The 27,155-nt window shown below is 37.8% G+C and overlaps 1 protein-coding gene across 9 annotated transcripts in view; it reads left to right on the top strand.

Annotated features, from left to right (window-relative positions):
• TRAF3 (TNF receptor associated factor 3) overlaps positions 1 to 27,155 on the top strand; it is a 72,109-nt gene that overhangs the window by 35,220 nt on the left and 9,734 nt on the right. For 4 of the 9 annotated variants that reach the window (XM_054161820.1, XM_054161818.1, XM_054161819.1 and 1 more), the window contains 8 exons: positions 2,430 to 2,686; positions 7,327 to 7,378; positions 9,859 to 9,963; positions 10,805 to 10,972; positions 15,502 to 15,582; positions 18,318 to 18,392; positions 20,215 to 20,307; positions 24,501 to 24,641. In XM_054161820.1, the coding sequence (XP_054017795.1) occupies positions 2,445 to 2,686; positions 7,327 to 7,378; positions 9,859 to 9,963; positions 10,805 to 10,972; positions 15,502 to 15,582; positions 18,318 to 18,392; positions 20,215 to 20,307; positions 24,501 to 24,641 (957 nt within the window). In that variant the 5' untranslated portion in view covers positions 2,430 to 2,444. The remainder of the gene's footprint in view (positions 1 to 2,429; positions 2,687 to 7,326; positions 7,379 to 9,858; positions 9,964 to 10,804; positions 10,973 to 15,501; positions 15,583 to 18,317; positions 18,393 to 20,214; positions 20,308 to 24,500; positions 24,642 to 27,155) is intronic. The other 5 variants (XM_054161821.1, XM_054161822.1, XM_054161823.1 and 2 more) reach the window with 5 other exon arrangements.

Genomic DNA, 27,155 nt, shown 5'->3' with positions numbered 1-27,155 from the left:
CTTGAATATGATTAAAAACCAAAGAAGTTGCAAAGGGAAGAGAGACAATAGTACCAATCTACAGATTATAAATCAGAGAACTCAAGGTTTACAGATTCCTAAACTACAAGCTCCAAATAAAGCTATTCCCACAATTGTGCACAGGAAGTAAATCCATAGATAGCTAAGTTTAACCAGATACTCCTGGAGCTGCACTTTTTTTCCTTCCTTGCCCGTCTTCTTTTCTTTTACAGCTGCAATAAAATGTGAGGTCCCAAGCTCATGACTAGGTTCCCCTCTGTCCAGCCACACATGTTCAGTAACGATAGTCATGTCTTTGGAAGTCTCTAAAGCTAAACCACTTTCATCAGCTGCTTTCCTTTCCTGCTTGTGGCACTTCTCTTAATCTCCTTGTCTCTTTCAGACTCTTGTTCTCATCATCATGTTTCATTTTGTGTATGCAGGTTAAAAATCTCTCAAATTGCCTCTTCAGTGTCATCATTACCTTTTTTTCCCCCTGTTTCTGCTGAAACAGTTCAGTCTTTGCTTACTTCCCTGGTCTGAAATAATCAGAATTTCCTTTTTAATGAGAGCCATAAGCTACTTAGCTACTTTCAATTCAGTACTGATTCCTGTGTCGTTCCCCCCCAAATACTTTTCAGATATTATTCTGCCAAGGTGTTAGGCTCTGCAGCCTTTGAAGAGTAGACAAGGATAGGCAGACATTATTTCAAATTATGGTCAAGAATTTATATTTCCCTTTCAGCCTTTCAGTTACTGTAGGAACTGTGATGTGGTGGGTTTTTTCAGGTTTCTTTTTTTCTTTTTTTGTCTGTGTGTGTTGGTTGGTTGTTGGTTTGGGTTTTTTTGTGTCTGTGTGTGGTTTGGATGGGGGTTTTTTGTTTGTTTGTTTTATTTTCTCTTTTTTTGGTGGCATTTTTTTTTTATTTGGAAGAAGACTGAATCATCTGTGCTATATACCAGGTTATGAGGATGGCTTCCTTGAGCTTTCTCAGTGTTTAATGGAGATACTGAGAGACTGTATGCTGGGGCAAGGGGGCATTCAACAGCTCTATCCATGTTCAGCTGACACTGATAAAGACATAAAGTGATATTAATGATGAGTTGCAATGATTTTATCTTTTCTTTTGAGAAACAGTAGTTGGCATCAGAAATGAAAGAAATTTTCTTGTCTGTCTAGTCTCCATGGAGAATTCTGTACGAAAAGTATAGATACAGAAATGAACTATGAGAAAATATGTTTAATTACAAATACTTGTTTTGGACTTAGTGAAGAAAGAGATCATAAAAACCTGCATGGTAGATGTTCTCACCCATGTATCATTTTCAATAATAGACTGGTTGGAAAGTCAGGAAGGTGTGAGGAGTGTGAGGTGTTTTGATTCCCTTCATGGCATTGGTGGACATACTCTGTAACTAGAAATGAACCCAGCCTCATTTCTTCATTTTGTGTCTTGAAGTTGGATTATAATTGTAGTGCTTGAGGCAACTGTATAGCACTGGAATAGGTTCATGTTTCAAGCATCAGTTGACATGGAGGAAGAATGGAAATATGCCTTTCTTTTCTAAATAACCAGGCAGTTGTATCCTCCAACTGTGCTTTCTACTTCATGTGCTGAGGATTTTATAGACCATGTACACTTGTTTGACTGAAAAATAAGCAAGGAACTTCCTGAAACTGGGTTTTCAAATTTAACCTGAGCTATTCTTCCTCTGGTGTTTTGCTAATGCTTTGCATGCTGACCTAGAAGAACTGTAGTTCAAGATAATAGGTGCTGTAATTGAGTCATCAAATGTATTAATTTTCTCAGCTGCCTGTGAGTTGTGCTTAGTCCTGGTGAATTAACCAGGTGGTCATGCTATATAGGCCTTTCTCCTCTGTTAATATGACTTGTATCACATGCTCTCTTAATGAAAAAAAAGGAAATTGTTTAATAAAGTAAAAAAACCTGTTGTGTTCCTCTAAACCAGTCTTAAAGCAGCATGTCTTACACTTTGCCGTTGCATGGGATAGACAGGAAAAGTTGGTAGTGGAGCTGTGTAGACCCTGGGTACATTGCACCTGCTTCCTCTGATGACACTATTTAAATATTAAGGATGCTTTTCAGAGAGAAAGATAGATATGCAAGAATGACAGCTCTGTTCTTACTTGTTCATAGACTGATGCCCATAATTAACTGTTTGTTTTCAGAAATAGGTCTTAATTTTTGACCTTCTAGAGCCTTTTTAAAATGCAGAATATTTCACAGATTTGTTACGCTTAATCTATTTAGGCAGTTGTGTGTATTGTATTCACCTGATGTGTGAACAAACATCTGTTCTTGGTGCTTTTTGGTGTCATGTAGTCTCTCAGAGATGCGATTTTTGTTTCATTTAAATGTAAAAAGAGGTCTCCGTTTCTCAGAAGTTTTCTCCTTTTTGCTTCACAGAAACTATCTTAGAGCATGGACACCAGCAAGAAGACAGAACCCCCTTTATCTGTAGAAATGGTACAACAAAGGGCCAATCCTGATCGCAGTCCTTCGGCATCAATTTATGTTCCAGAGCAAGGTGGCTACAAAGAGAAATTTGTAAATGCCGTGGAAGATAAGTACAAATGTGAAAAATGTCACCTCATCTTATGCAATCCTAAGCAGACTGAATGTGGACACAGATTTTGTGAGACCTGCATGAATGCCTTGCTAAGGTGTGTCTTTTTATTGTGATGGAACATACTGATACCTCTAGATCTTGTGAACTGCTGAAGATAGCATGGTCACCGTTGTAGTTTTAGGAATACATTAAACTAATGCCCTGGTTTGAAGCAGCGTTCCACTTACTTGTTACCCCCCAAATGTTTGTGTTCTACTCTAAGTCAGGATAAAACAGATGAGCTTTCTATTGTTGAAACAATTGCTAAAGTGGTTTAATGTGTCAGGTAAGAATTTCATTCCCTGTGGAGCCTACACTGAGTATCTGTTTTACATGACTACTGACATGGCTAGTTTCATGTAGAATACACTTAGTAAATTGTGGCTGTGTGAGGAAGTGAGCCTGCAGAGGCTCCTTGAATTTGTGATACCTCACCTGACCATGGATCCAGCTTTATAGTTGAGCGGTAGCACTCTTGGATTAATGTAACTTCTTGTGGAGCTTCCTTTGCCCATAACTCTTCTAGCTGTGTGTACTGGGGCTTATATTTTTTGTGGATTCTAGGAGGGTCATGAAGGCAGGCTTCTGTTACTGAAATATTTGGACCAGCATGCAAAGTGGGTGAGTGAATGTTATAGAGATAAAATGAATGCCAAGAGATGCAATCTTTCCTAGTCTAGGTAAGAGTAAATACGTGGTTATTCAAGGAGTATCTAGCTCCTGAGAAAGTCTGTTTCTTTGCTTCTCAACTTCTATGCATTGTCACTGATTGTATTCAGCAGTGTGATTTCAAAACTTGGTCTAGTGTTTGGAGCCCATTTTTGTAAACTTCAATCTCCTGGGGTAAATAAGTAGTCAATACTTCAGTTTACTCGTGGGAAAGCAGAGGTGCAGAAGAGATCAATATTGTTGGCCATCCTCATTCTAGGTATTAGTATATATTTCACTTGGAAATACAGTAATCTCAGGCAGCTGAAAATCAAGACTACATACAGCATGGCAAAGAGATTGGGGGATGTTACTGTCTCATTACTCTGTAGTGATAAGATGAAGGGCAGTAGCTTCAAACTGGAGAAGATCAGATTTAGATTGGATGTTAGGAACAGGTTCTTGACCTTGAGGGTGGTGGAACACTGGAATGTGTTGCTTACAGAGGTAGCTGGGGCCCCATCCCTGGAGATATTCAAAGTAAGTCTTGACAGGGCTCTGGGCAGCCTGATCTAATTGAGGATGCTCCTGCTTACTGCAGAAGGGATTGGACTAGATGACCTTCAGAGGCCCTGTCTAACCCAGACCATTCTTGTACTGGGTAAATACAGGGGCCCATAGATCACTTACCCACTCTTGTAGCTTTTGTGCTACAGCATGTCAAGTTTAAAACAACAAAAAATCCCCACCAGCTTTTCTTTCAATACACATTTTTAGGTGAGGTGTAGTTTTTATATAATAAATGCAGGTATTTCTTTCTGAATATATGTTTTTAGAAGTTTATAACATGGTTAATAACAGTGACTGCAGAAAAGCAAATAGTTGCTGTGCTTGGATGTGTGCAGAAAGGAGATACTTAACAATTTAAGCAGTAACAATTCTGGCATTGCTGGAATCTGGGTAATTTTGCTTCCCTGCTGTGGGACCATGGACATGTGGTTATTACAGTGCAGCTAGAATAGGTGTAATTTTACCTTCCTGACTTTCCAACCAGTCTGTTATTGAAAAGGATACATGGGTGAGACCATCTACCATGCTACTCTTTCATTTGAATTATTTCACTATATTTAAGTGCTTGTTGCAAAGAAATCCTTTGTTACAATTGAATTTACAGCTACTTTTTTTCTGGAGAATTAAAAAGTGTACCATAGAACTGGAAGAACAATAAGTTTACAGTGTTTCTTTATTTGGCACAAAAATTTTTCATTGTGTTGATATCCTGCTGCACACACACACTGATTATGTGCTTGCAGCTTCTGTTCCAGTGTTACTTGAGGACAAAGAATTGGGAGTCAGTGTAAATAATGCAGTAAATATGTTTGCTCAGTATGCAGCATTACTTCAAAAAAGCAAGGGAGATGCTTGAGTGAATTCAGTAAGAGTGAGGAAAGCATGACATTGTAATAAACACGATGTACCCTCAAGTAGATTAGTTTTCCCTTTTTTTAAACTTAAGAAAAATATTACAGATATTGCAGCTGCAAGGTAGTTAAGATGCTCAGAAATAGGATGAGACACAGGATAGTCAGTTCAAGGAGCAGAAGCCAGTGAGATGGTTTGAAATAACGGTGCTGATTATATAATTGAACTTACTCAGACTTTTGCATCAATTTGCACAGCTGCTAGCTGCAACAAATTTTGCAGCCTGTCAATGAGTTGCTTCATGGAAGATTTACCTTAGCTTCTACCTAGGGCTTTTCATCCATGGATCTCAGTGCTTTATAGTGAAGATCAGTATTGGCTATCCGCATTTTAAATGGCATAATGGAGCTAAAAAGAAGTGAAGGGGTGTACACTACAATGCTTAACCAGGTGACAGCCACAAACAGCTGTATGAGCTCATGTTTCCTACGCTCCAGTTTCTGTTCACACACTGCTGTTCTTCTCAACCTACCTGTTGTCTGAGAAATGACAAGTTTGGTAACTGGGTTACCAAAACATCTACAAGGCAATAGTTCAGGTAAAGGAGTGCAAAAGGGTCTGTGACAGTTGCTAAAATCAGAACAGACTTAAAGGAGATAGATGTATAATTGGCTGTCAGAGAAGGTAAAGTTTAATTAGGCAGTGTTTGAAACAGGACTGGATAATTGAGAGAAAATATTTTGCCTGTTTGTGCAGATAGATTAAGAAATTATGAAAATTGTGGATCAGGCACAAACTGTAAAATAGGGAATGAATTTTTCTGTTTTGAAGAAAATCACTGCACAGCTGCCTGGAATCATTGTGGTGGTCTCATTTCTTCAAAGATCACAGAATCACAGAAACATTCAGGTTGGAAAAGACCCTCAGGATCACCAAGTCCAACTGATAACCCTACTCTACAAGGTTCATCCCTAAACCATATCCCCAAGCACATCCACATGACCTTTAAACACATCCAGGGTTAGTGACTCAACAACCTCCCTAGGCATCTCCCTAGAGATGACCTGCTCTGTGACCTCCCCTGGTACCGAAGTCAGACTGACAGTTTCTCAGCTCCTCCTTTCTTCCTTTCTTATAGACAGGTGTTATATTTGCTGCTCTCCAGTTCACTGGGACCTTCCCAGTTAGCCAGGGCTTCAGGTAAATAATGGAAATTGGCTTGGTGAGCACATCTGCCGACTCCCTCAGCACCCTTAGATGTAGCCCATCCAGCCCCATAGACTTGTGTGCATCTAAGTGGCCCAGCAGGACACTGACCAATTCCTCATTTATTGTGATGACCTCATTCTGATTCCCCTCCCTGCCTCCTAGTTCATGAGGCTGGATGTCCAGGGAACTGCTGGTTCCAGTGCTAAAGACTGAGGCAAAGTAGGCATTGAGCACCTCAGCCTTCTCCTCATTCTTAGTCACTATGTTTCCCCTCTGCATCCAATGAAGGGTGGAGATTTTCCCTAGTCCTCCTTTTGTTGTTAATGAATTTATAGAAACATTTTTTTAAATTATCCTTAATGGCTGTAGCTAGGTTGAGCTCTAGCTGTACTTTGGCTCTCCTAATTTTCTCCCTGCGTAGCTTCACTACATATTTATAGTCCTGATGAGAGACCTGTCCCCTCTTCCAAAGGCCATAGACTCTACTTTTGTTCTTGAGGCCCAGCCAAAGGTCCCTCTTCAGCCAGGCTGGATGCCTTTCCTACCAACTCGTTTTTCAGCACACAGGGACAGGCTGCTTCTGAGCCTTTAAGGCTTCCCTCTTGAAGTATGTCCAGCCTTCCTGGACTCCTGTATCCTTCAAGGTGGTCTCCCAAGGGACTTTGTCAGTCAGTCTCCTGAACAGGCCAAAGTTTGCCCTCCAGAAGTTCAAGGTGGCAGTTTTACTAATCCCTCTCCTTGTTTCCCCAAGGATAGAGGAGTCAATCATCTCATGATCACTGAGCCTTTACTTCCCCCACAAGTTCTTCCCTGTTCACAAGAAGCAGGTCCAGGAGTGCACCTTCCCTGGTTGGCTCCCTCACCAGTTGTGTCAGAAATTTATCCTCCACACACTCCAGGAACCTCCAAGACTGTTCTCTCCCTGCTATATTGTATTTCCAGCAGATATCTGGGAAGTTGAAGTCTCCCATGAGAAAAAGGGGAAGTGATTGTGAAACCTCTCAACTGCTTATAAAAAATTTCATCTACCTCTTCATCCTGGTTGGGTGGTCTATAAGAGATTCCCACCACAATATCACTCATGCTGACCTTACTTCTGATTCTTGCCCATAAGGACTCAACCCTATCATCACCTTCATTAATTTTCACGGTTTCATATGTCTCCCTTACATAGAAGGCCACTCCACCACCTCTTCTTCCTTGTCAATGCCTTCTGAAAATGGCAGATACTGTCCACTGAAAACTCAGTGTTATTTTAAAAAAACTCATGTTATCTCATTGTAATGAACTCTATCCACTTTTAATGATTTTTAAATCTATTGAATAATCATAACTAAGCCCCTCATAAATGGACTTTTTGGTACGGCAGAAAATCAGATGAGTTAAAATAGATTTTCTCTTTTCTTTTCTCTCCAGTTCTTCTAGTCCAAAATGTACAGCGTGTCAAGAAAGCATAGTAAAAGACAAGGTATTGTTAAAATTATTTCTTATTCAATAGTATAGAATTGTGTGTTGTACATAAGATGTGCTGTTGCTTTGTGCTAATTACTTCTTAAGCCTTATAAGCTGACTGAGAAAGATAGTTTTGCTGAAAAACCTGGACCATGTGTTTTATATAGGAAGACAGCGAATTTTTACTGTTAAACACATGCTAGAAAACAGCATTTACTTAGAAGTGGTTAGAATAGAATAAACCAGGTTGGAAGAGACCTTCAAGATCATCGCATCCAACCTATCATCCAACCCACCTAATAACTAAACCATGGCACCAAGCACCCCATCAAGTGTCCTCCTGAACACCTCCAATGATGGCGACTCCACCACCTCCCCAGGCAGCCCATTCCAATGGGCAATCACTCTCTCTGTATAGAACTTCTTCCTAACCTCCAGCCTAAACCTGCCCTGGCACAGCTTGAGACTGTGTCCTCTTACTCTGGTGCTGGTTGCCTGGGAGAAGAGACCAACCTCTGCCTGTCTACAACCTCCCTTCATCCCTGGCAGTCCAGCTAGGTTTCACATCCTGTTTTCATACTTGGGAGCTAGAGCAACCCATTGCAGTTGCCTTCCCACCAACCAAGGGAATTGTAAGAAATACTGCATCTCCTGTAGGCAAATCTTACTCCTGGTTTGCATCCAGACCAGTGTTTACCGTTTTCACAGTTTACTCTTTCTGTGAGCCACACTGGAATCAAAACAGTGTGGAGTTACAGTAACTAATAGAATCACATTCTTTTTATATGGATAAGCCATTTCACTGATACCCTTGTCACTGTTTTTCACAGCAAAACTTTGTGTTCCTTTTGAAAGCTCAAGGGTAGAGAAAATTCTTTTTGACTTAGTTCATAGCTTATGCTGGGTTTACATTTTTCTAAAGTATTTAGTAAATTTCTTGGTGTTAATAGTCTTTCCTGCCTAAACAAATACTTTTAAGTGTAACTATTTTCAAGAAAAGGTTAATGGGTGCATTAATCCCTCTTTATTTTAACTCAAAGTAGTTCTCTGAACAGTGTTCAGTGTAATTCAGTTTTGACATGGATGGGCTTTCCAAGAGCTCAGGCCAGTGATCGTGTTACCTGCTTTATTTGTCCTCCTAACTCTGACTTTGTAGCTCCCAAGGTACACATTAGATTAACTCTGCAAGTCAATGATTTTCATGAAACTGGAAGCCTCTCTTCCTGCAGAATACTGAAGTCAAAAATCAGAGCTTTTAGAGACAGCCTTGGAAAAAATGCTTTAAACTGTCTTCTTATCTCAATTGTAGCAAACCAGAGCTTAGTAATTCTTTTTACTCTGGAAAAAAAATACTGCAGTACTGGCAATTGATTACTCAAATGAGATTTGCTGATTCATTAAACTTCACATATGCCTCTGAAAAGTAAACAGAAATCAGTGACCTGTGTCAGATGAGACTGGATGAGAATGGTTGCAGTGTTTCCTCCTTTGCTGATACTGAGGATAGATTTGTAGTCACTGTGGACAGATGTGATCATAATTCTTTCTTAAATGTTAGCATGCAGAGGTGTTTTGTAATTACAGTACCCCTGCAGAGTATGCAGTATCACAGAACTCTGTCAGAGAATTAGTGGTGGGTTGGCCTTGGTTCTTTGGTATTTCTTAATGGTCATTAAAGCAATTGCAAAATAACTTGGAAGTTTTTGTCCCTTTGTTTTGGACTTCAAAATAGTAGTAATTGTCTTCAGTCCTGATCTCTGGTTTCTGTCCTTGAAGGAAGGAACCAGAGATAGCAAGAACCCATTCCTTGAGAATACAGCTGTGTTGTCTCTATCTTTTATGAGGTATCACCTGCAAAAGGTGAACAATGAAAACCCCAAATGCATTATGTCTAACATCTTGCAGTTCTCTTAGAGACAGAAAATGCTAGAAAGGTTTATAAACATTAAAATTGAGAGATAGCTAAAGCCTGCTTATCAGTGAAATAATAAACCTTCTTCAATCTAAGCTTTTAGAAAATGTGTTTACTTATGTGTCAACCACTGAAGTGCAAGTCAGTGTTCTGACTTACCACTCTACTCATTGCGAGACGGTCTTCCATGAAATCTTTTAATGAAATAGAGGTATTGTGCCAAATGCATCAGCTTCCCAAACAGTGTAGAGTGTTCTAGCTTACACAGGCCTAGTATTGGCAAGCAAATTAAAAAAAAAAATTTAAAAATGCCTGTCTTGTACCTTTTGCTTTTGTGTATTTGTAGTAAAAGTGAAACAGTAGTAGAGCATCTGTCCAAATATTCTTTTGCTGGGCTGATTGTAGTTGAGGAATCTCAGACACGTGCACGTTCAAGAAAAATTAAGGAGAGATTTTATTTCTACCACATAAAGCTAGAATTAAATGACACTGCTGTAGCCAAATTGCATGGTTTCTACTTTATTTGATCTCACGAGTGGTTTAAAAATTTCTACAATGAATTGGTTGGGGTTGTTTTATTTCAGGTATTTAAAGATAATTGTTGCAGGAGAGAGCTACTTGCCCTTCAGATATACTGCAGAAATGAAAATAAGGGCTGTAAAGAACAGCTGTCTTTGGGTCAGTTACTGGTAAGTAATATAACATAGTTTAAGTTTCCTTTTGAGTTAAAGAATGAGAAGAAATTTTTCCAATTGAAACCCCAATCTATTTCTTGGATTACTCTAGTGATTTATAACTGCCAGAATAGAATTAAATTGTTTTAAAACGAAGCTTTTTGATGAGCCGTAAGGAGTCATGTGATTGCATGGCACCAAAGCTCAGAAATGTAAATGCATGAAGCAAATGAGAGCTGAAGGGAGAACTAAATTTAGAAAAATCTAAATGTGTATTTTACAAACGTGAGAAATTTTGAAATCCTTTTTTCTGGGGGGGTTGTTTATACTTTGCAGTCTGAATCCTCTCATGTAAGTGGCGGTTAATATGTGGAGTTAAACCTTTGGCTTCTCCAGTCTTGTGCAAAATAACCTGTAATTTTGTATCATGATGAGATAAAATACCAGTAATCCTGTAATTTAACTGTAGTAAGATACGGCCACACAGCGTTTTGCAGTGAAATGTGTAGGCCCTTGTTTTGAATTGAGCAACCTCAGGTACCTGAGCAGCTTAAAGCAGCATCTATGTTTATATGGAAAACACACACCTTTCTTTAAAAATAATCTTTGTAGAATTTTGGACTTGCATACATCTATAATACCTGCTGTCTAGGTAAAGGGAGTGTGAAGTCAGAAACATATTCCTGAGTAGGCTTGTTAGTGTTTGCTCTTGCAACAGTATAGCATGCAAAAAACTTAGCTTACTTTGGTTCTAAAGTTATTTCCTGTGGGATGCCTTCAGAGGATAGAAGACATGCACCAAACTCTGTTAGCTTGACTGTTTTGTTGGGTTGGGGGTTTTTTTTGTGTCTTTCAGTTGCATTTGAAAACTGATTGTCAGTTTGAAGAACTCCCATGTCCTCGTGCTGATTGCAAAGAAAAAATACTGAGAAAAGATTTGCCAGACCATGTAGAGAAGACCTGTAAATACCGGGAGACAACCTGTAAATACTGTAAAAGCCAAGTCCCAATGATTATGTTGCAGGTGCAGTATTTTCTTGTGTGTATAGAATAAGATTTCATACTTTAATGTGGAATAATAATTCTTCTTGTGCTTCTCTGTAGCTGCCAATAGAGCCTTGGCCTTTCAGGCAGAATTAGTAAGTCAAATATGAAAACAGGCTGACTTTCAAAACCCTTTTTTTTTGTTTCCTGGGAGAACACCAATTGCTGCATGGACTGGGATACAGCATTAAAAAAAAAGTTAGATCCACTGCATATTAGTGATACTAATTTTTTGCTGTGCTTTTCATAGTTTGTTTAAATTGGTAAAATAAATGCAACTACCCTGCCCGATAACAAATGTTGTGCAGGAGGAGTATAAGCATGGCAGTTGACTGGAGGAACAGCATCTTTCTATGCAATCCTTCTTGGGTACTGTGTGGTCTGTTACAAGAGAAAAGGAGCAAACAATGTAAAAACAATGTCTTGACATAACAGCAGTGGTATATGACAGGCCTAAGCAGGGTTACTGATGTTCTTGGCATATGAGTAAATTTGTCTGATGAGCAGCATGTTGTGACTTAGAAGTATAGAGCAGAGGTTGAGAAAGTCATACTCATTTTACACTTAAAGTCATAACTTGCCTGCATTTACTTCGTGTTGCACTGTGTTGTGCTGAGCTGATCTAAACTTTTTTTTTTGTAATACAGTTTATGTAGTTTCTGTTGTTTGACAGCCTCACACTTCAGACTTTCTTGGTCTAGTAAGAGGGATGAAAATTTCAGTTGTGTTCCTGTGTATTGTTTGTTAGGTGAAATCTCCCAGTGATGAGAAGCATTCTTTGCTCAGAGGTGTCGTTGCAAAAAGGCATAAGGAGAATTGCTCCAGATTTAGATCTGGCCTTCAGTTATTAGAGTGTATACTTTCAAGGGCTGGTACTTCAATAATTGTGCACTGCCTAGCACAAGGTGGTTGAGATGTGGAAATACGTGGAGAAAATCAAGTTTACACTGTGATTATTCTTACGTATTCTGACAGGGAGATGAAAATATATTTATTTTGATTATGGGTGATTTTCTCCCAGAATTTACTTCAGACTGGGAATCAGTGTGAGACAGAGAGTGATACTAAAAGATGTTTAGTGTCTTAACAGAGTCAGTGACTATTAAATATGTCTTCTACAAACGTGATTTCCGTATCTATGCAGTGTGCTCACAGGTTTCTTGTAGGCAGATTCTTTTTATAGGAGTCACATAGTTAAATTTTTGTGCTTGAAATCATCATTACGTTTTGAGGAGCTCAGAACTCTGTTTTAGGTTGAGAGCTTTCCCTTTTATCCAATATCAGTGGATGTGATGTTTATGAAACCTTTGAAGTAGTAGCAGCTTTCCAATCACTTGGAAGCTGAGAGAAGTTTAGTCTATCAGATTTTTAGTTCACAGCAAAGCCTATTTTAGACATTCATGCATGTTGGAAACAGGGATGGCACATTAGTTTGAAGTGCATAAAAGAATGGTTAAGTAAAGTCATTGTTCTCCAGAATCTTAAATGGTGGAATTCTGAGTTGCTTTAAGAGGTAATAGAATTGGCTCATCCAGAGGGCCAGAGAGATTTGTTTAAAATGTAGTTTCATGTTGAGAAGTTAGTATGTTTGTTGTATTAAACTTGATAACACTATTCACCTAATCTTAAAAGTTGTATATTAGGTCTGCACTTGTAAAGCAGAACCTTTCCAAGCAATATAACATTCTTGTGTTACCATTTGCTTGTATGCTGCAGCACATAGGAAGAGGATGGTTTTACTTCCATACTGATTTAAGGATGCACAAAGCTCTGCAGTTAGATTAGTAGTTGGATGCAGGAGATTATTGAATGTTCATTGATTGCAAAACTGTAGATGGTTTTATTTGTTGTGGCCTGATAAAATATTTTCTCATAGTACTTTGACCATGAGAACCAGAAATTTAATGAGACTGTATGTTTGAATGAAATACTCCTTTTAACTTACTTGAGTTTGTCACTCAGAGATGAGTCTGTCTGTAGTGTAAAATTTTCTCTGATGTAGTAATGACTGAAGCAGGCATCAGTGATGTGAACTGAAAATGGAGATAGAGGGAGCATACTGAGAAAAAAGGTGTGCAAATAGAAACAAAACCACTTTTACCAGAGTGCCTATGGTTCGTGGCTTCATAGAATCCCATGTCCCCTGGGGTAGGAAATCCCCGTTATTGGAGGAAAACTCTTCAGTGAACAATGTTAATATGCATTTCTTTCTATTACATTTGTCTGGCCTTCACTGTCACTGGGTGAGTTAACTTCTTAATTTCTTTTCCATTATTTAAGCCATCTAAAAAGTTGGAGGGGTTTGTCAGAAAGATACCCTTTCTGTTGTATAACTTCTGGCAGATAAACATGATGCATTGTTACAACAGAAATTAGTAGCCTGAAAAGCTTCTAAATTACTATATTTTTTCTGTGTATAATCTGCAAAACTACTTGGAAGTGCTGCGTCTATAAACTGATACTTGGGATGTAGTACTATGATACAGATCTGTCAGGACAGTGTTACTTAGTACTAGCTTAGTGTCTTGCATGCTACCCTTGTCACAGTAGGGCTGTCCCAGGCAGACCCTGCCAAGGCAGTTTGGACTTAGAGGTCTGAAATATAGCTGAGGTGACTGGAACAGCCACTGTGCATCTTGATCTCTCTTGTCGCTGCTCTAGAACCAGACATGTTCCTAATGTGGCACTGGCTTCTGTGGGGAGCCGTATTAATACCCTGTCTCTTCTTACCCATGCCAGGTGCCCTGCATGTGTTGTCACCTGTGTTTTGTGTTTAGCTTTTGGATTGTGTTTTCAACTGTGTGAATTTAGTTGGCTGGTAGGAAGAGGATTCTGCTACTGGAATATGGTTACACTGGTGTATCCTAAAGACATTGGAAAGGCTCCCCTTGATTTACATGGATGGGCTCTGGGATGTGGAGTGAGGAAAAGAATATTGGAGAGATTGTAGAGACGTTGCATATTAATGATGAACCTAAGTCAGTGTTATAGCCTTTGCCAGACAGTTTGGGCAGGTTAGAGAAGAGAGTAAGGGAATTAAAATTAGGGAATGAATATTACAAAACAGGATTACTTTCTGTTTGTTTGTTTGTTTTACTTTGATAAACCATTAAAGAACTTTGTTGGGCAGTAGGCTTCTAAAGCTGCATGGTGGTCTGTGATAGCTCTCTTCAACTTCATGTGTTTAGAATGAGGGGCCAGATCCAGTTTTTGAGTCTGAGCAAAAGTGGGCCATTGCAGATAAGAAGAGCACTGCAGTTACCCTTACAGATGTTATTCTGAGGAGAGGTGTTGTCAGTCTGTTATCATTGATGCTGAATGTCCATGGTGGGGAGGGCTTCAGCTAGCTCCTCACCCTCATGTTTTGGGTGCCTATCACAGCTCTGGCTAATGAATAACGTAGGCTTCCATGCTTTCTGTTGCTGTGACTGTCTACATGTGCTACATCAAGTGGCCTAGAGCAAATAAGAAAGAAAGCAGAGTAGACCTGCTTCAGAACAGAATACCAGATGATCTGTATTTAAAAATAAGGAGGTATACATTTTAAAATATTTGCTGATTTATGACAGAATTCTGAATCAAGGCCTTTCAGATCTCAGAGCTGGTGTCTCCTTTGTCTTGGTTTTGTTTCTAAAAAATAGACATCATCACTGGGCAAAAAGGGCATGTTATTTGTTCTTCCTTTTCTAACAGCCTTATAAATCTAGACATTTGTTTCCTTGGCTTAAGTACCAGAAATGAAGCAGCTTGTTTCAAGTTGAGTAAGACATGTCACTTGACATGAAATAGGTTTGTTTGTTTGTTTGTGTGTTTTGTGGGTTTTTTTTGAGAAGAAATGTAAATTGATTTAGCTTGGGCCTGATTTTCTTCCCTCTTGTGGTGATACAGTTTGACAACTACACTGAAGTACCTGTCATCATCGAGGTTCAGATCAAAGGGTCTGTCCAGCATCATGATAAAGTTTCAGCATCTTCTTGAACTTCGGATGTATAACTGTGACACTCAGTATTAGATATTTGGGAATCAAAATCAGGAAAGAATTGGAAGGGGAATATCTGTACATAGGAAAGAGATTCTCTAAGGGTGGACAATGTAGATTTCTGCAGAGATGTTCCATGTGCTGTATACCCTTACTAAAAAGGACATGTGTAGTGGTTCTGCTTACTTAAAAATGCTCATTTTTGTGAGCCTTGCTGGGGAACAAAACTTGAGTTTTATTGCTGCTTCATTGCTCTAAGTAAAAATAATAGAATGGGATGCAAAGAAGCTTACTCTGTGTGGGAAACAAGAAGACCTGGTTTTGCCTCAGTTTATCAACACATCTTTTAAAAGCATAAATTGGTATTTGAGCAATTGCAGTTGTGTTGCTGCACAATTGGCATAAACATTGGGAAAAAAAGTCTCGTGTGTTTTTAGGATTATTGTAGTATACTTTTCTTTGCAGGTAAGTCCCCTCTTTAATTTCAGAGTAAGAGTTGATTTGTGGTTTGTTTGCTTTTTCCTCTGTAGAAACATGAAGATACAGACTGCCCGTGTGTCATGGTTTCATGTCCTCATAAATGTAGTGTTAAAACACTCATGAGGAGCGAGGTAAGAAGTCATGCCCAGTGTTGTGCTGGAAAGCTACATCATTTTTAAAGTAAGATCTCGCAAGAATTTTGCCAGAAGCCATTTCCTTATTAAAATGTGAGATCTAAAGAAAAGCTTTTTCTACCACACAGTTAAGGGTGATAACACTCAAATATTCTTAATTATTTCCTCAAAAAATATTTAAAAATGAAGAAGTTCTTAGTTCTGTGTCACTGTTACACTTTGATTTGCCCAAGACTAGTGCTGGTCTTTCCTGCTCTCAGTTTTACTAGCTCTCCCCCTGCCCTTCCCCCATTTGAAACATTTGTTGAGCACAATAGAACAGCATCTTAGGGTAGTTAGCTTATATGCAAATAAAAAGAGACATTTAAAATTTAGTGCACGTTGTCAAGAGTAAAGACGAGAAAAATCATATAAACATGTAGAATCATTCCATGGAAGAACTTAAATTATAGTTGGATCTGTTAAATTCAGGGATAAACTGATCTCTGACACCTAAAGAATTATTGTAATATAGAGGGCAATACAAGTACAACATTCCAACCACCTGATGCAACAGTGTATAAAAATGACTTTTAATATGTGAAAGCTTGCAGTAATATGTAGATCAGATTAAAAAAAACCCAACACAACAAACAGCAAAAAACACAACCCCCCCCCAGCCTGTTTTATTTGAACAGATCCATGTTCATGTACATTAAAAGATAAAAGTAGCATATAGAATAGAATAGAATCTGTCAAAGTTGATGTGTGTTACTTTCTCCCAAAAGTAGAAGTTACTGACTAAGGATGGGGAAGAGTTTGTTTAAGCCTTCAGCACTCTATGAGCCTCACTTGAGGAAAGCTAAGTTTCTGGTCTAAGGATAAGCATGTCTCTTTTCACTTATGTTTACTTCCTGAGTTGAGTTTGTATTATTTTTCAGGTACATTTGTAAATTATTAATCATGTCATGGTATACATGGCACAAATGGCACCTGCCAAGCGCTGGGGCAGGTTTTTTCCCCCAGGGTAGTGAAGTGCACGATAGATACTGTACCTAGGAGAAATTGGGGTGTCAAGAAAAGAGAAAATATGTCTATTGAACCAATTCTATCAGTGCTTGTTTCCAAGTTTAGATCCTGGTTCTGGAGCACTTGGGCATGGTCTTAAATCTTGACTTCAGCAGTTACTTTGAGAAGAGATATATCTGAGTGCTGATAAGAGTTGACCCATTAAAGCCTGGGTCATACACATACAGTCTGAACTGAGTTCAGAAGCCATTGGTAGAAACAGAACTTTAAACAGTCATCTTGCCCTGCATCATCTGTTGCTGTATGTTGCTTATTTTTTTCCTGATACTGTGAAAATGTATATATTAGCTGCATGGTTAGGGACAAGACTCTAATGCAGAAAATGGGAAAATGCCTGCCTAACAGTTTGAGAAAATTCTGTAGTTTACAAGAAGTGAATATCTTACTGTAGAATGAAAGGCAATTTTTTGTATTTAATTCATAAGTCTTTGAAGACTTCTAGTGTTGAGAGGTTGAAGATGTGGCATTCTTGTAAAGCCTGTTACACTACATGTCTTTCTTATTTAGTCTTTTTTTTTTCTGAACCACCTGTCTTTTGAAACTGTACTGTGACTTGTACAGATTGTTTAGAACACAAATGTGTATCAGAGATGAGTGACCAACTACATCTCAGTGTCAGATGTAAAAGACTATCCTGTCTGTTATAGAGCTACACATTCAAAGCAGCATTGGTTTGCCACTTCTTCCTATGGAAGTGGTTGAGCTGAGTCATGTGGGGCTTATGGTGTGGGAATTTCAAATGAAATTTTGAAACTCTAAAGAGTGATGCCAGCTGAGGAGCTAGGCTCCAGTTCCTGTCTGCTTTGTGGGAAATCTAATCTGCAGATCCTGTTTTTGATGAGTGTGTCTTTTACACTGTCCTTTCCAAAAATGCCTCTTTCAGGCAGTTTGCATCCAGCTACTGCCACCCTCTGTGCTGCAATGGCTGCCATCTGTATATATGTCTATGCTCCTGGGAACTGGTTTATTTTTAAATGAAAAGTGATCTGTGCTCATAACGATTCAAGATATTGGAATAAGTCTCAATCTGTGAAAAATGCAGGCATTTTACTACTTAGTTTTAATCCTCTGTGTACTGCATTAAAAAAAAAAAGCAGCTACTTAACTGTACCTATTCTAAAACTCTTGTCTGTTTCATGCAGTACTTGTTTAGTCTTTTTTTTGTGTAGTTTAACCATTAAATTTAGGCACACAGAGTTGCATGTTATGTTTTGAAAAATCGGTTCCTCGTGAAATTAGGATTAGAAAAAAACAAAGTAGTTTACTACAGTGAAACTGATCTTAAGACTTTCTCAGAAAAAAGAAAAGTACAATGGCTTCTTGAGAAAAGTTTAGTCATTTGCTAAATTCAAACAAAACCATGAATGATTGTAGAATGTTGTTTGCTGTTTGCTTTTTAAAATTGGGTTACCTAATGAAATAGTCTTTGGTAGAAGTTTCACTGTATATTAAGTGTATCACACTGTATACTGTATTGGCATGTGCGTGTGGTTTACATATGTGTATATATAGTATTTGCACTTTGGACTGGAGAAAAGATGCACATGTGTATTGTATGTTCTGCAAGCAGCACACAGTACAAAACCTGATAACCTCTGCCCTGTGTTTTGAGCATTATCATGCGAACGTCTTTTGCCAAAACTCACATTTTTTTCCTATTGCAGTTGAATGCACATTTGTCAGAATGTATTAATGCCCCAAGTACCTGTAGTTTTAAGCGTTATGGCTGCACTTTTCAGGTCAGTATATAACAATTATACTTCCCAATTGATGAAAGTCTGCAAATAGAACCTAACACTTTGACGTGAAAGTTCTGGACTTCTCTAGTCTTGGTTAAGAAAAAGTCATCCAGTTGCACCAAGTGATTATGCAGCAAGTGTTTGATTTTACATTTTAAAAAGAAACAACATAAAAATACACAGAAGCCCAAACATTCCTGCAGTGGTTTGGGAAATAAGTTGTTAGGTACATCTTGTGAAAACAGCAAGATGATAGACTTGAAAAACTTTTAAACTTGGAGTAAAGAGAGTCGCTTTTGTTCTTCAGAGAATAGGCTACGAACTTCAATTATTTCTATGAAAGTATTTCTTTTCTTGAGCAAAGTATGTTTATATTTTCTCTCATTTGTGTGTCTTAATATTTTTATCAAGGTTAAACATAGCTTAGTGCACTTAAAACGTACGGTTTTATGTGCATTCATATGTCCATGTGTACATAGGTGTATAATCTAAGCATAGTCTGAAATTTATTAAACACCCCCCACCCCAAGTTTTAGACTTTAAACCTGGCAGTTCCTGCAATATATATAAAAAAATAAATAAAAAAGTTAAAAGCCCCATACCTCAGAGTTTAGTTTCAGTATCATCTCTTTTAATTTTCTACTTCCCTAATCACATGTCTTGGGGAGTTTGTATAGTTCTATAATGAATAGATTAGTCAGGAGATTTCAGAAACTGCTGACAGGAAAAAATGGAGTTTCAGATGGTGTGATTAATTTGTTAGCCCCTGATAGAGAGACAAGAATTGTAAGCAGCTACACTTCTTAGTAAACTACTTCCTGCAGGTATTTCCAAGTTCTTAAATGAGTTCTCAGCATTTTAAGTGCTAACAGTAATGCTCTTAGCGGTAGAACTGATCAATTCTGTAACCCTGCCCACTGTTATGTTGTATGTATTGCCATTCATTTTATGTATGTATATGTGTGCATATATGTACATATATCCACATATATATTTTTAGTATTTTTATATAGAGTACATACCTTGAGGATCATTGAAACCTTTTCAGTTGCTTTGCAGCATATCTACCATCAAAGCTAATATACCGTGCATTGCAAAACACTTACTGAAGTAGGTGTAATGCAAACCAATGCAAATAAAGTAAGTGATATGGTCTGCATCTTATGTACTCTGTATATAATCTATGTGTGTTCTGTAAACTTTTTATATAGTGGTTATTTGTAACAGCATTTATAGGTTGTGCAGAGGCAGCGTATCTGAATACCACAGCGCAATCACAGTAATATCTTTGGATGACAAACTAGGCATTATAGTATCTCTCAAAAGTAGTTTATAATGCTGGCAGTTTCCAGTGATGATGAAATTATCTTAAATATTTGTCTTTATTACTCAACCAAAGGAAAATTTAGTGCTTATGAAGCTGTTCATGAAGCACAACAGAAGTTTTAAATTAACAGTTTGGGGAATTGGACATTTTGGATTTTGTATGCCACCAGAGTTTTATTTTGCTTTATTTACTGTAAAGCTACACAGAAGACTCTAAAATACAATTAATTTTGTAAATTTTGTTCATCTTTATTGTCTGTGATGTATCAAGCACACTGAATGGAGATCTATGGCAGTTGTATAAAACACTTGCTATATTAAATGTATTCCTGACTTCTGTAAATTCCCAAGTATACTTCCCTTCTCTCTACAGTTCTGCAACATGCATCTGTGAACCAAAATATATAGTGTTGGTTCGATGTCTTGATATACTCTTTCTTTGTAGGTTTAAGAGAAATGGAATTGGCTAAAATGTATAAATTCTTTGTTGTCACAGGGAACAAACCAACAAATTAAAGCACATGAAGCCAGCTCAGCAGTGCAGCATGTTAACTTATTGAAAGAGTGGAGCAATGCTCTAGAAAATAAGGTATATCTTCTACTCACTTCTAATTTTCATTGATTTCTTTAAATCATATAAAAGTACTGGATGAAGCTTTTTTTCCCCCTCCTTTCTGTCTAACAGCTGTTCAAGAGTACAGCTAAAGCACTAGTAGGCTCCAAAGGCAATTAAGCCATTTAGCATATCTGGTACGTTTGTTGCAATAAAATTCTGTGAGAAACTTGGCTTCACGACTCCATATACAATTTTCCTCATTGGTAACTTAATTAAAACATTTTTGTCCAGCAGTAAATTTTCTCTTTGAGCTGCCTTCTTACAAAAGGGAGGGTTCAGGAAGCTGTGGCAGCACTAAGCTGTATTTTTGTTACCTCAGTATTTTGGGAGATAACATTATTAGAAATAGCATAAAATAAATCAGTTCGTTCGTTCTTTCTTTATTTTGTCTTTATTGTTGCTCTTGCTGTCCAAATGACCTGCAAAGGTTAATTAAATGAAATGTGCATGATGTAACTTACGGACATGATGATTTCTGCTTTAATGCTAGACCAGAATGAACTTCATGTTGAAGTGAGGCTTGAAACTTCTGGTTTTAGGTCATTTGGGATTTAGGAGATGCTGGAAATCATATCATTATCAGCTACAATCTTGTGAACCATTTGAAAAAGTTAACCATCTGTTCTGCAAATAAAATGTAAGGCTTTAATTGAAGAGTACAAAACTTCAGAACAAATCACACTTTTCTTCAATAGTTTTGAAAAAAAGTTTTGCATAGCCATGAAAATGCTCCCACTTTTGTGGGGGAATGAATTGCAGAATTGCCAAACTGTTCTCAAATGCAGGCGGAAGATCCTTAACGCATTTGTTCCTGGGCTGCTTAATTTTTGAACTGGAAGCCCAATAAGGAAACCAGCGCAGCTGGGAGAAGTCTAATGTAGTTTTTTTTAGACAGAATTTTCACTACATGTGTAGGTGTTAGTTTGATGATCAATAAGAATATTTTGTAATGTAGGAAATGTATGGGTTTTTTTTATTTTAATGGATACAAATTCGTACCCTGAGTTCTTTTTTTTTTTTGTTTCCTTTGATTAAAACCATGCAATTTATTTTATATCATATGAAAAAACCACATTCCCTGTGACTTCCTGGATAGAGTGTGGTCTACCTTTTGTCAGTGTCCAGAGGGGTGATTTGTTATTTAAAAAAATGCCCAGCAGTTCCACGTTTGTCTCTAACAGAGCTAAGACAATGTACACTTTATTACTCTTTTGTCTTCATATTTTCGTTTTAGCTTCCATTTAGGACATAACTGCTTATCGTTGTTTGTCCACTTTGACCTTTTTGGTTTTTAACTTTTCACTTCCTGCTTTGTAGATTTCTTCCCATTCATAATAAAGAGTTGAATCACTGGAAATCCCAAGACCAGGCCAAGTTACCAGAATAGCTAACCACATATCATATGCCAGTGACTTTATTCTAGCGGAGGGTGACAGAATTAATGGTGAACTCATCATTGTTCTCTTCTTTGAGAAAAAAAAAATCAGTGCACTGAAGAACAACAGTGCAAGGTTAACTTGCCTGATGAATATCTAATAAATCTTGGCCCTGCTGAAGCCAGTGGAATTCTTGTTGATTTCTGTAGGGCCAAGATTTCCTTTGGGGTATTCACTATGATATGTGTCACCACATTCTTTAACAGTGCTTGCAGAGTATGCAGACTGAAAGTCTTCAGAGCTGCAAAGCTTGTGCAAAGTTAGAGTTTGGTATTTGAATGCCGCTGTTGGCAAAGAACAGTAAGAGAAGGTCAGATGTAATATATTGAATCAAAACTCTGCAGGGCAAATTAAAATCAGTGTTTTGTTTGCTCTGTGGTGGGACAGACTTGCAAACTGAACTCCCATGAGTTTTTTGATGTTGGATAGCGAGTTGAATGTAATTTTGTGGCTTCTCACATTATTAAATGGTATACACTGGTGGGCTTTTGGATTGTTTTTGGTGTTGTGGGGTGGGTTTTTGTTTTGGTTTTTTTTTAATGTGTGACTTAAAAGTGGGACCTGTTTTAATCCAGTTCTTCGTGGTACAAGTTTTTTCCATTCTTTTTTTATTAATATACAGCAGCTTGATTTTAAAAACTGCTGAATAAGAGCAAGTTTTGATCCTAGGAATATTTCAAATATGTCAAGGAAGTAAAGTTTGTAAATAGATGCTGTGTTTTCTTTGCCTTGTTTTGTAACTGACATTCCAAAGACTTAGGCCAAATGCAATTAGGAAAGTACATTTAGTGTTAAAAGATTTCTTACTCACAAATTCCCACCAAACTACAATTACTGACTTAGCAGTGGCAGTTCTGTATGATTAAGGGCTGCAGGACATAATTCCAATTTTTTTTCTGTTCTGTAAAACTGTGTGGAAAATCTCAGTATGAGACAGCCCACGTTTTATAACTCGTACAAAAATGGAAGTGTTATTGCTAGTGACACAGAGTGTAACTGCCTTATGATTGGGAGGCCTGGGGAGGAAACAGTGACAAAAGGGAAATGTAGAGATCACAATTAACTAAAGAACTCTTGATTCATTAAAGAAAAGGAGGATGAAAAAAAATTCAACTACCTACCCACCAGATAAGAAATATGTGGGAGGCAGGGCTACTAGATTAAATAAAAATTTGTTGTTCAGAATTTTCTCTGGTACCTAAGCATGTGTTACTTCAGCCTCAGAACCATTTCCCCCTTTCTGCACTGGCAAAATAAGCTTTTTCTTACTTCTACTGAGCCTTTCCTGCCAGTTTTTAGCTAAAAAGCTAATGTATGTTTATAACTGCTCATATGCTATGCTATATTGACAAGCAGATACACACACCTATTATAGTGTCTCTATATTTTTGGACCTCTAATGAACCTGCTGTATGCCTTGTGGACTTTGGCCATCTTTGTATGGTTTAGGCTATTATTTGCCTTTCTGAAACAGGCTGCCTTCTTGAGGCTAGGAATGTAGTGACATGTAAGTGATTCAGCTGTGTCTGCTTAGAGTGCAGTTAACATGGTGGAATTCTACACTGGTACCCACATCCAAGGTAAAAATGACTGGACCTCAAACTAGCATCTATATTAGGAGATGATAGTGTAGATTTTTTAGGGAACACAAAGCATCTAAGTAATTTGCCTTAATGTGGAATGTTTATTAAGATTTCCCTGTGTCCAAATGGTGCTGCTTCTGAGCCCTGTAAAGTTCTATCTGTGAAACTACTCAGGGTGACGTCCAAATGTCATTTTGTGTCAAATGGTTTGTTTTCTGCATTTTTGCCCCTAAAAAATCTTGCCTGGGAGAAAAGAGGTTTCTTCTCTTCTCTTTTTTTAATTTTTTTTCTCCCCCTTTTCTTCCTTGTTTTGTTAAAGAAATGTGCCACCACAAAGCAGCCTTCTTCCCCAAACCATGAAAATGAACAGAGCACAAAATAGTGTAATGGAGAATATTTACTGTATTACTTTCATCCCCAAGGAAATGCATTATATCCTTCTAACAAGGCTCATGTTTTAAAATCAGAATGAGTCACTAATGAATGAATTAATAAAAATGTCACTACAGAGAGAGAATATATTCTGCAGCCTCAAGTTCTTTTGTTCTTCGGCACCGTTGGATTTTCCTTCAAATGCTCAGATCCCTTCTCTGTTCACTCATTTCAGGAGTTTTCATCACCATTACATTCTGTGAAGCTAAGCCAATCCCATGGAGGTGTTTTTTCCTTAAATTTGCTATAAATCATTATAGATTGGAGTATGTAGTGAAGATTAATGTTCCCTTTCCCAACTAGTTTTGCAGCTGCTCAGCCTCTCTCTGGTATCTCTTCTGTGCAGGACTCAAGTTCTTAGTAGTGATCTAGACCTAAATAGGTTGTTTCTTCCAGACTCCAAGGGACTCCCAACTCAGTTAATGGAAACCAGGAAACCAAGACATTAAATAACAAGTTGAGTAAGGAAAAGATTATGCTGTTCTTTGGCTGTTTGTGTATCCAGTCCTCATTTCCATTAGCCAAATTTGTACCACCACCTTGCTGTGGAAGTGCAAAAGAAGTTATTAGAAATCTGGGGTTTCTTTATTTATTTGCAATACACAGAGAAAGACTTTACTAGATTCTCATCCCTTTCATGTGTGTAAGATAGTTTAACAAAGTTATAGGTGTTTTTAATAAACTTTGGCAGGAGTAATTGTAGAATTTTTTCCAGGTGGCCTTGCTCCAGAATGAAAGTTTGGAAAAGAACAAGAGTATACAAACTTTACATAATCAGATTTGTAGCTTTGAAATAGAAATTGAAAGACAGAAGGAAATGCTGCGGAATAATGAATCTAAAATACTTCATTTACAGGTAAGAAATTTAGAATCTCCCAATTAAAGCAGAAATGGTAGTAGCTTCTGTTCTGTGCCTTTACACTTGTCAAGTGAGGCGTTCTAATTAAAAAGGGTGGGAGAGAGTTTATCTTACTACAAAGCTACTCTGATTTTAATTCATCCTTCTTTAAAAAATTCTGGTCAGTAGCTGGTTTGCTGGCATAATATGCTTCCCTTGAACACTGCAGTTGCCTGCTCTGTGTTAAAACCTGCTGTTCATAAAGGGAAAAGATTGAAAACAAAGTTACAAGTCTTATCTGAAGTGTAATTATTTTTTCTTCTCTGCAAAATATTATTGTTTGAGGAGCTACTGTCAAACTGAAAGATTAGCACCTTAAAACTGCCACATGTATAATGTGTATTTCTTTTCTACTTGCTGGTATTAAAAAAAACAACCCACACTAATCATGATTGAGATCATTCTAGTGTAGAATTAATCCAGACATAGTACAATTGAATACACTTTTAAAAATCAGGATTTCTGTTGTCCATCTTCTGAGTAAAATGTATCTGTTTACTCCTTTGCCAGTAGGTCTGAGTTTCTTATTCTGTGGTCTGAATTACCTGGCCATAAGCCAGTGTCAAGCTAGAAATTTAGCAAGCTCTTGTGAAGGTTGTTTACACATTATTTTAATATATCTGATGCTAGAATATCACCCAGTTTAAAGGAAGGTAAATAAAATTATCTTTTCATCTTGCTATTCACTTCATGTATTAAGCTGCAGATGTTTGTACTCAAGAAAGATCTAAGTGTCCAAACTAGAATGTGGCTAAAATTTAAAGGACAGTGCATTCCACAGCTCAGAGCCATGAGACCCTGAATGTTGGTTTATAAGGAAGCCTTTAAGTTTGGCACCAGGGACATTTCTCCTTACAGGAACATTTCTTTCCATGTTCTACCCATGTAGTAACCAGTTTAGCCTGCCTTAGTCAATGTTATTTGATCTGGTAGTAGTCTGGGATAGAGCTGCATGCTTACGGTATTGCATTCTGACACTGGGAAGCTAATTCTTGTATATACTGATATTGCTGATTGAATCTACCAGGAGGTAAGTTAATTTGTAAGCCTGGGGCTCTTAACACATGCTGTCTCAATAACCAGTGATGAGAGGGGAAATGGAAAAACATAGAGCAGACTTTTCCCTTGATTGTCTTGATGACAGATTACACTATCTTTGATTTCCTCAAGCTGTGTTAGCAAATTCAATTTTCAAATGGTTTATGTTTTTAAAAAAACCCACAACGATAGGGTTGGCAGATTCCAACAGGTAGTCTTTTTGTGATACCAGAGATGTGTTTTCCTCATCTCCCCCAGTTACTACTTCTCACCAGCTATTCTATTTCAGTTAAGGCAAACTGTGTTTCACAGCTATTTCAACCTGATTCCTTCCACTTACTGGAACTTCCTGGTTCAGTGAGGTTGTTAAGAGCATCCTGGAAGCACACCTTGACTTGTTTTTCCCTGGATGATATGATTAGCCTCGTTCTGTTGCCTCCCAGGAGTTGAAGGATTCAGTTACACATTGTGAGCCATTCTTTTTCTGGGTTGTATTGACCAGCCATGGCTATACACAACCCCCATATATTTCCGCTGTAAAATTAGCCAATTCCAGACTAGACTAGCAATATTTATTTGGTCCCTCAAGCCCTACACATGCTAGTAATGTCTAGTGTAATTTCAGGTTTAGTTGACACTTAGCCTATTTTGGCCTGTTCCACTGAGGAAAAACTGGTGCGCTGTGAGGCTTTTAACACAAGTAATGGAAATGCACCAAAGGTGTCTGGGCATTGTCAGGAACCTCCACCTGGAGATGTTTTTATTCAGTTTAATCTTCTGTCTGCTGACCTCTAGGGAAAGTCTTTTTAACAAATGGAGTGAGTACATGATACTTTTTTGACTGCTGTCTTGTGGAAAGCAACTTAGGCATCAAGTAGTATCCAGTCCACCTGAGTGTATATGGAAGCTTATTAGTAAGTCAAATCTTAAGCTGAGTGTGGACGTGAGGTACTTAAAGGCAAAAGAAACAATGACCTTATGAATATGAAATTATTTAATTTGTAGTACATTCTTTCAAAAGGGGAGGTTGTAGTACCTTTAGTTCCTTTTCTAGTGTATTCTTGAGCTTTTCAGTTTTACTCTATCAACTTCAAGAAAAGATCCATTAGGAGCATCTGAAAGAGAAAGAATTGCAACTGTTCTTCAGTTCTACGTGACATTTTCTAAATTATTTTAGTAATAATAGTGCTAAAATTCTGGAAATGTTTTATTAGAAATACCAAACAAAACCTGGATGAAAACTAACATCAAGAGAAGCCCTTAACGGTTTGCCAGGCATATAACTCTGGATTAATGATCTGGAGAGGTCAGTTGCTGGAATAAAAAGTGCATGCAGAAAATTGATGTCTACTTGAAAATTTATGAGTACAGTGTGAGACATCTGTGTGCTTTCTAATGGAGTAATTAGAGTGAAATTCTCCACTGCTGCATTAA

Source organism: Dryobates pubescens, chromosome 5 (assembly GCF_014839835.1).
Source record: "Dryobates pubescens isolate bDryPub1 chromosome 5, bDryPub1.pri, whole genome shotgun sequence".
In the NCBI taxonomy this organism is placed as follows: Eukaryota; Metazoa; Chordata; class Aves; order Piciformes; family Picidae; genus Dryobates; species Dryobates pubescens.
This window is presented reverse-complemented; position numbering and strand designations above follow the sequence as displayed.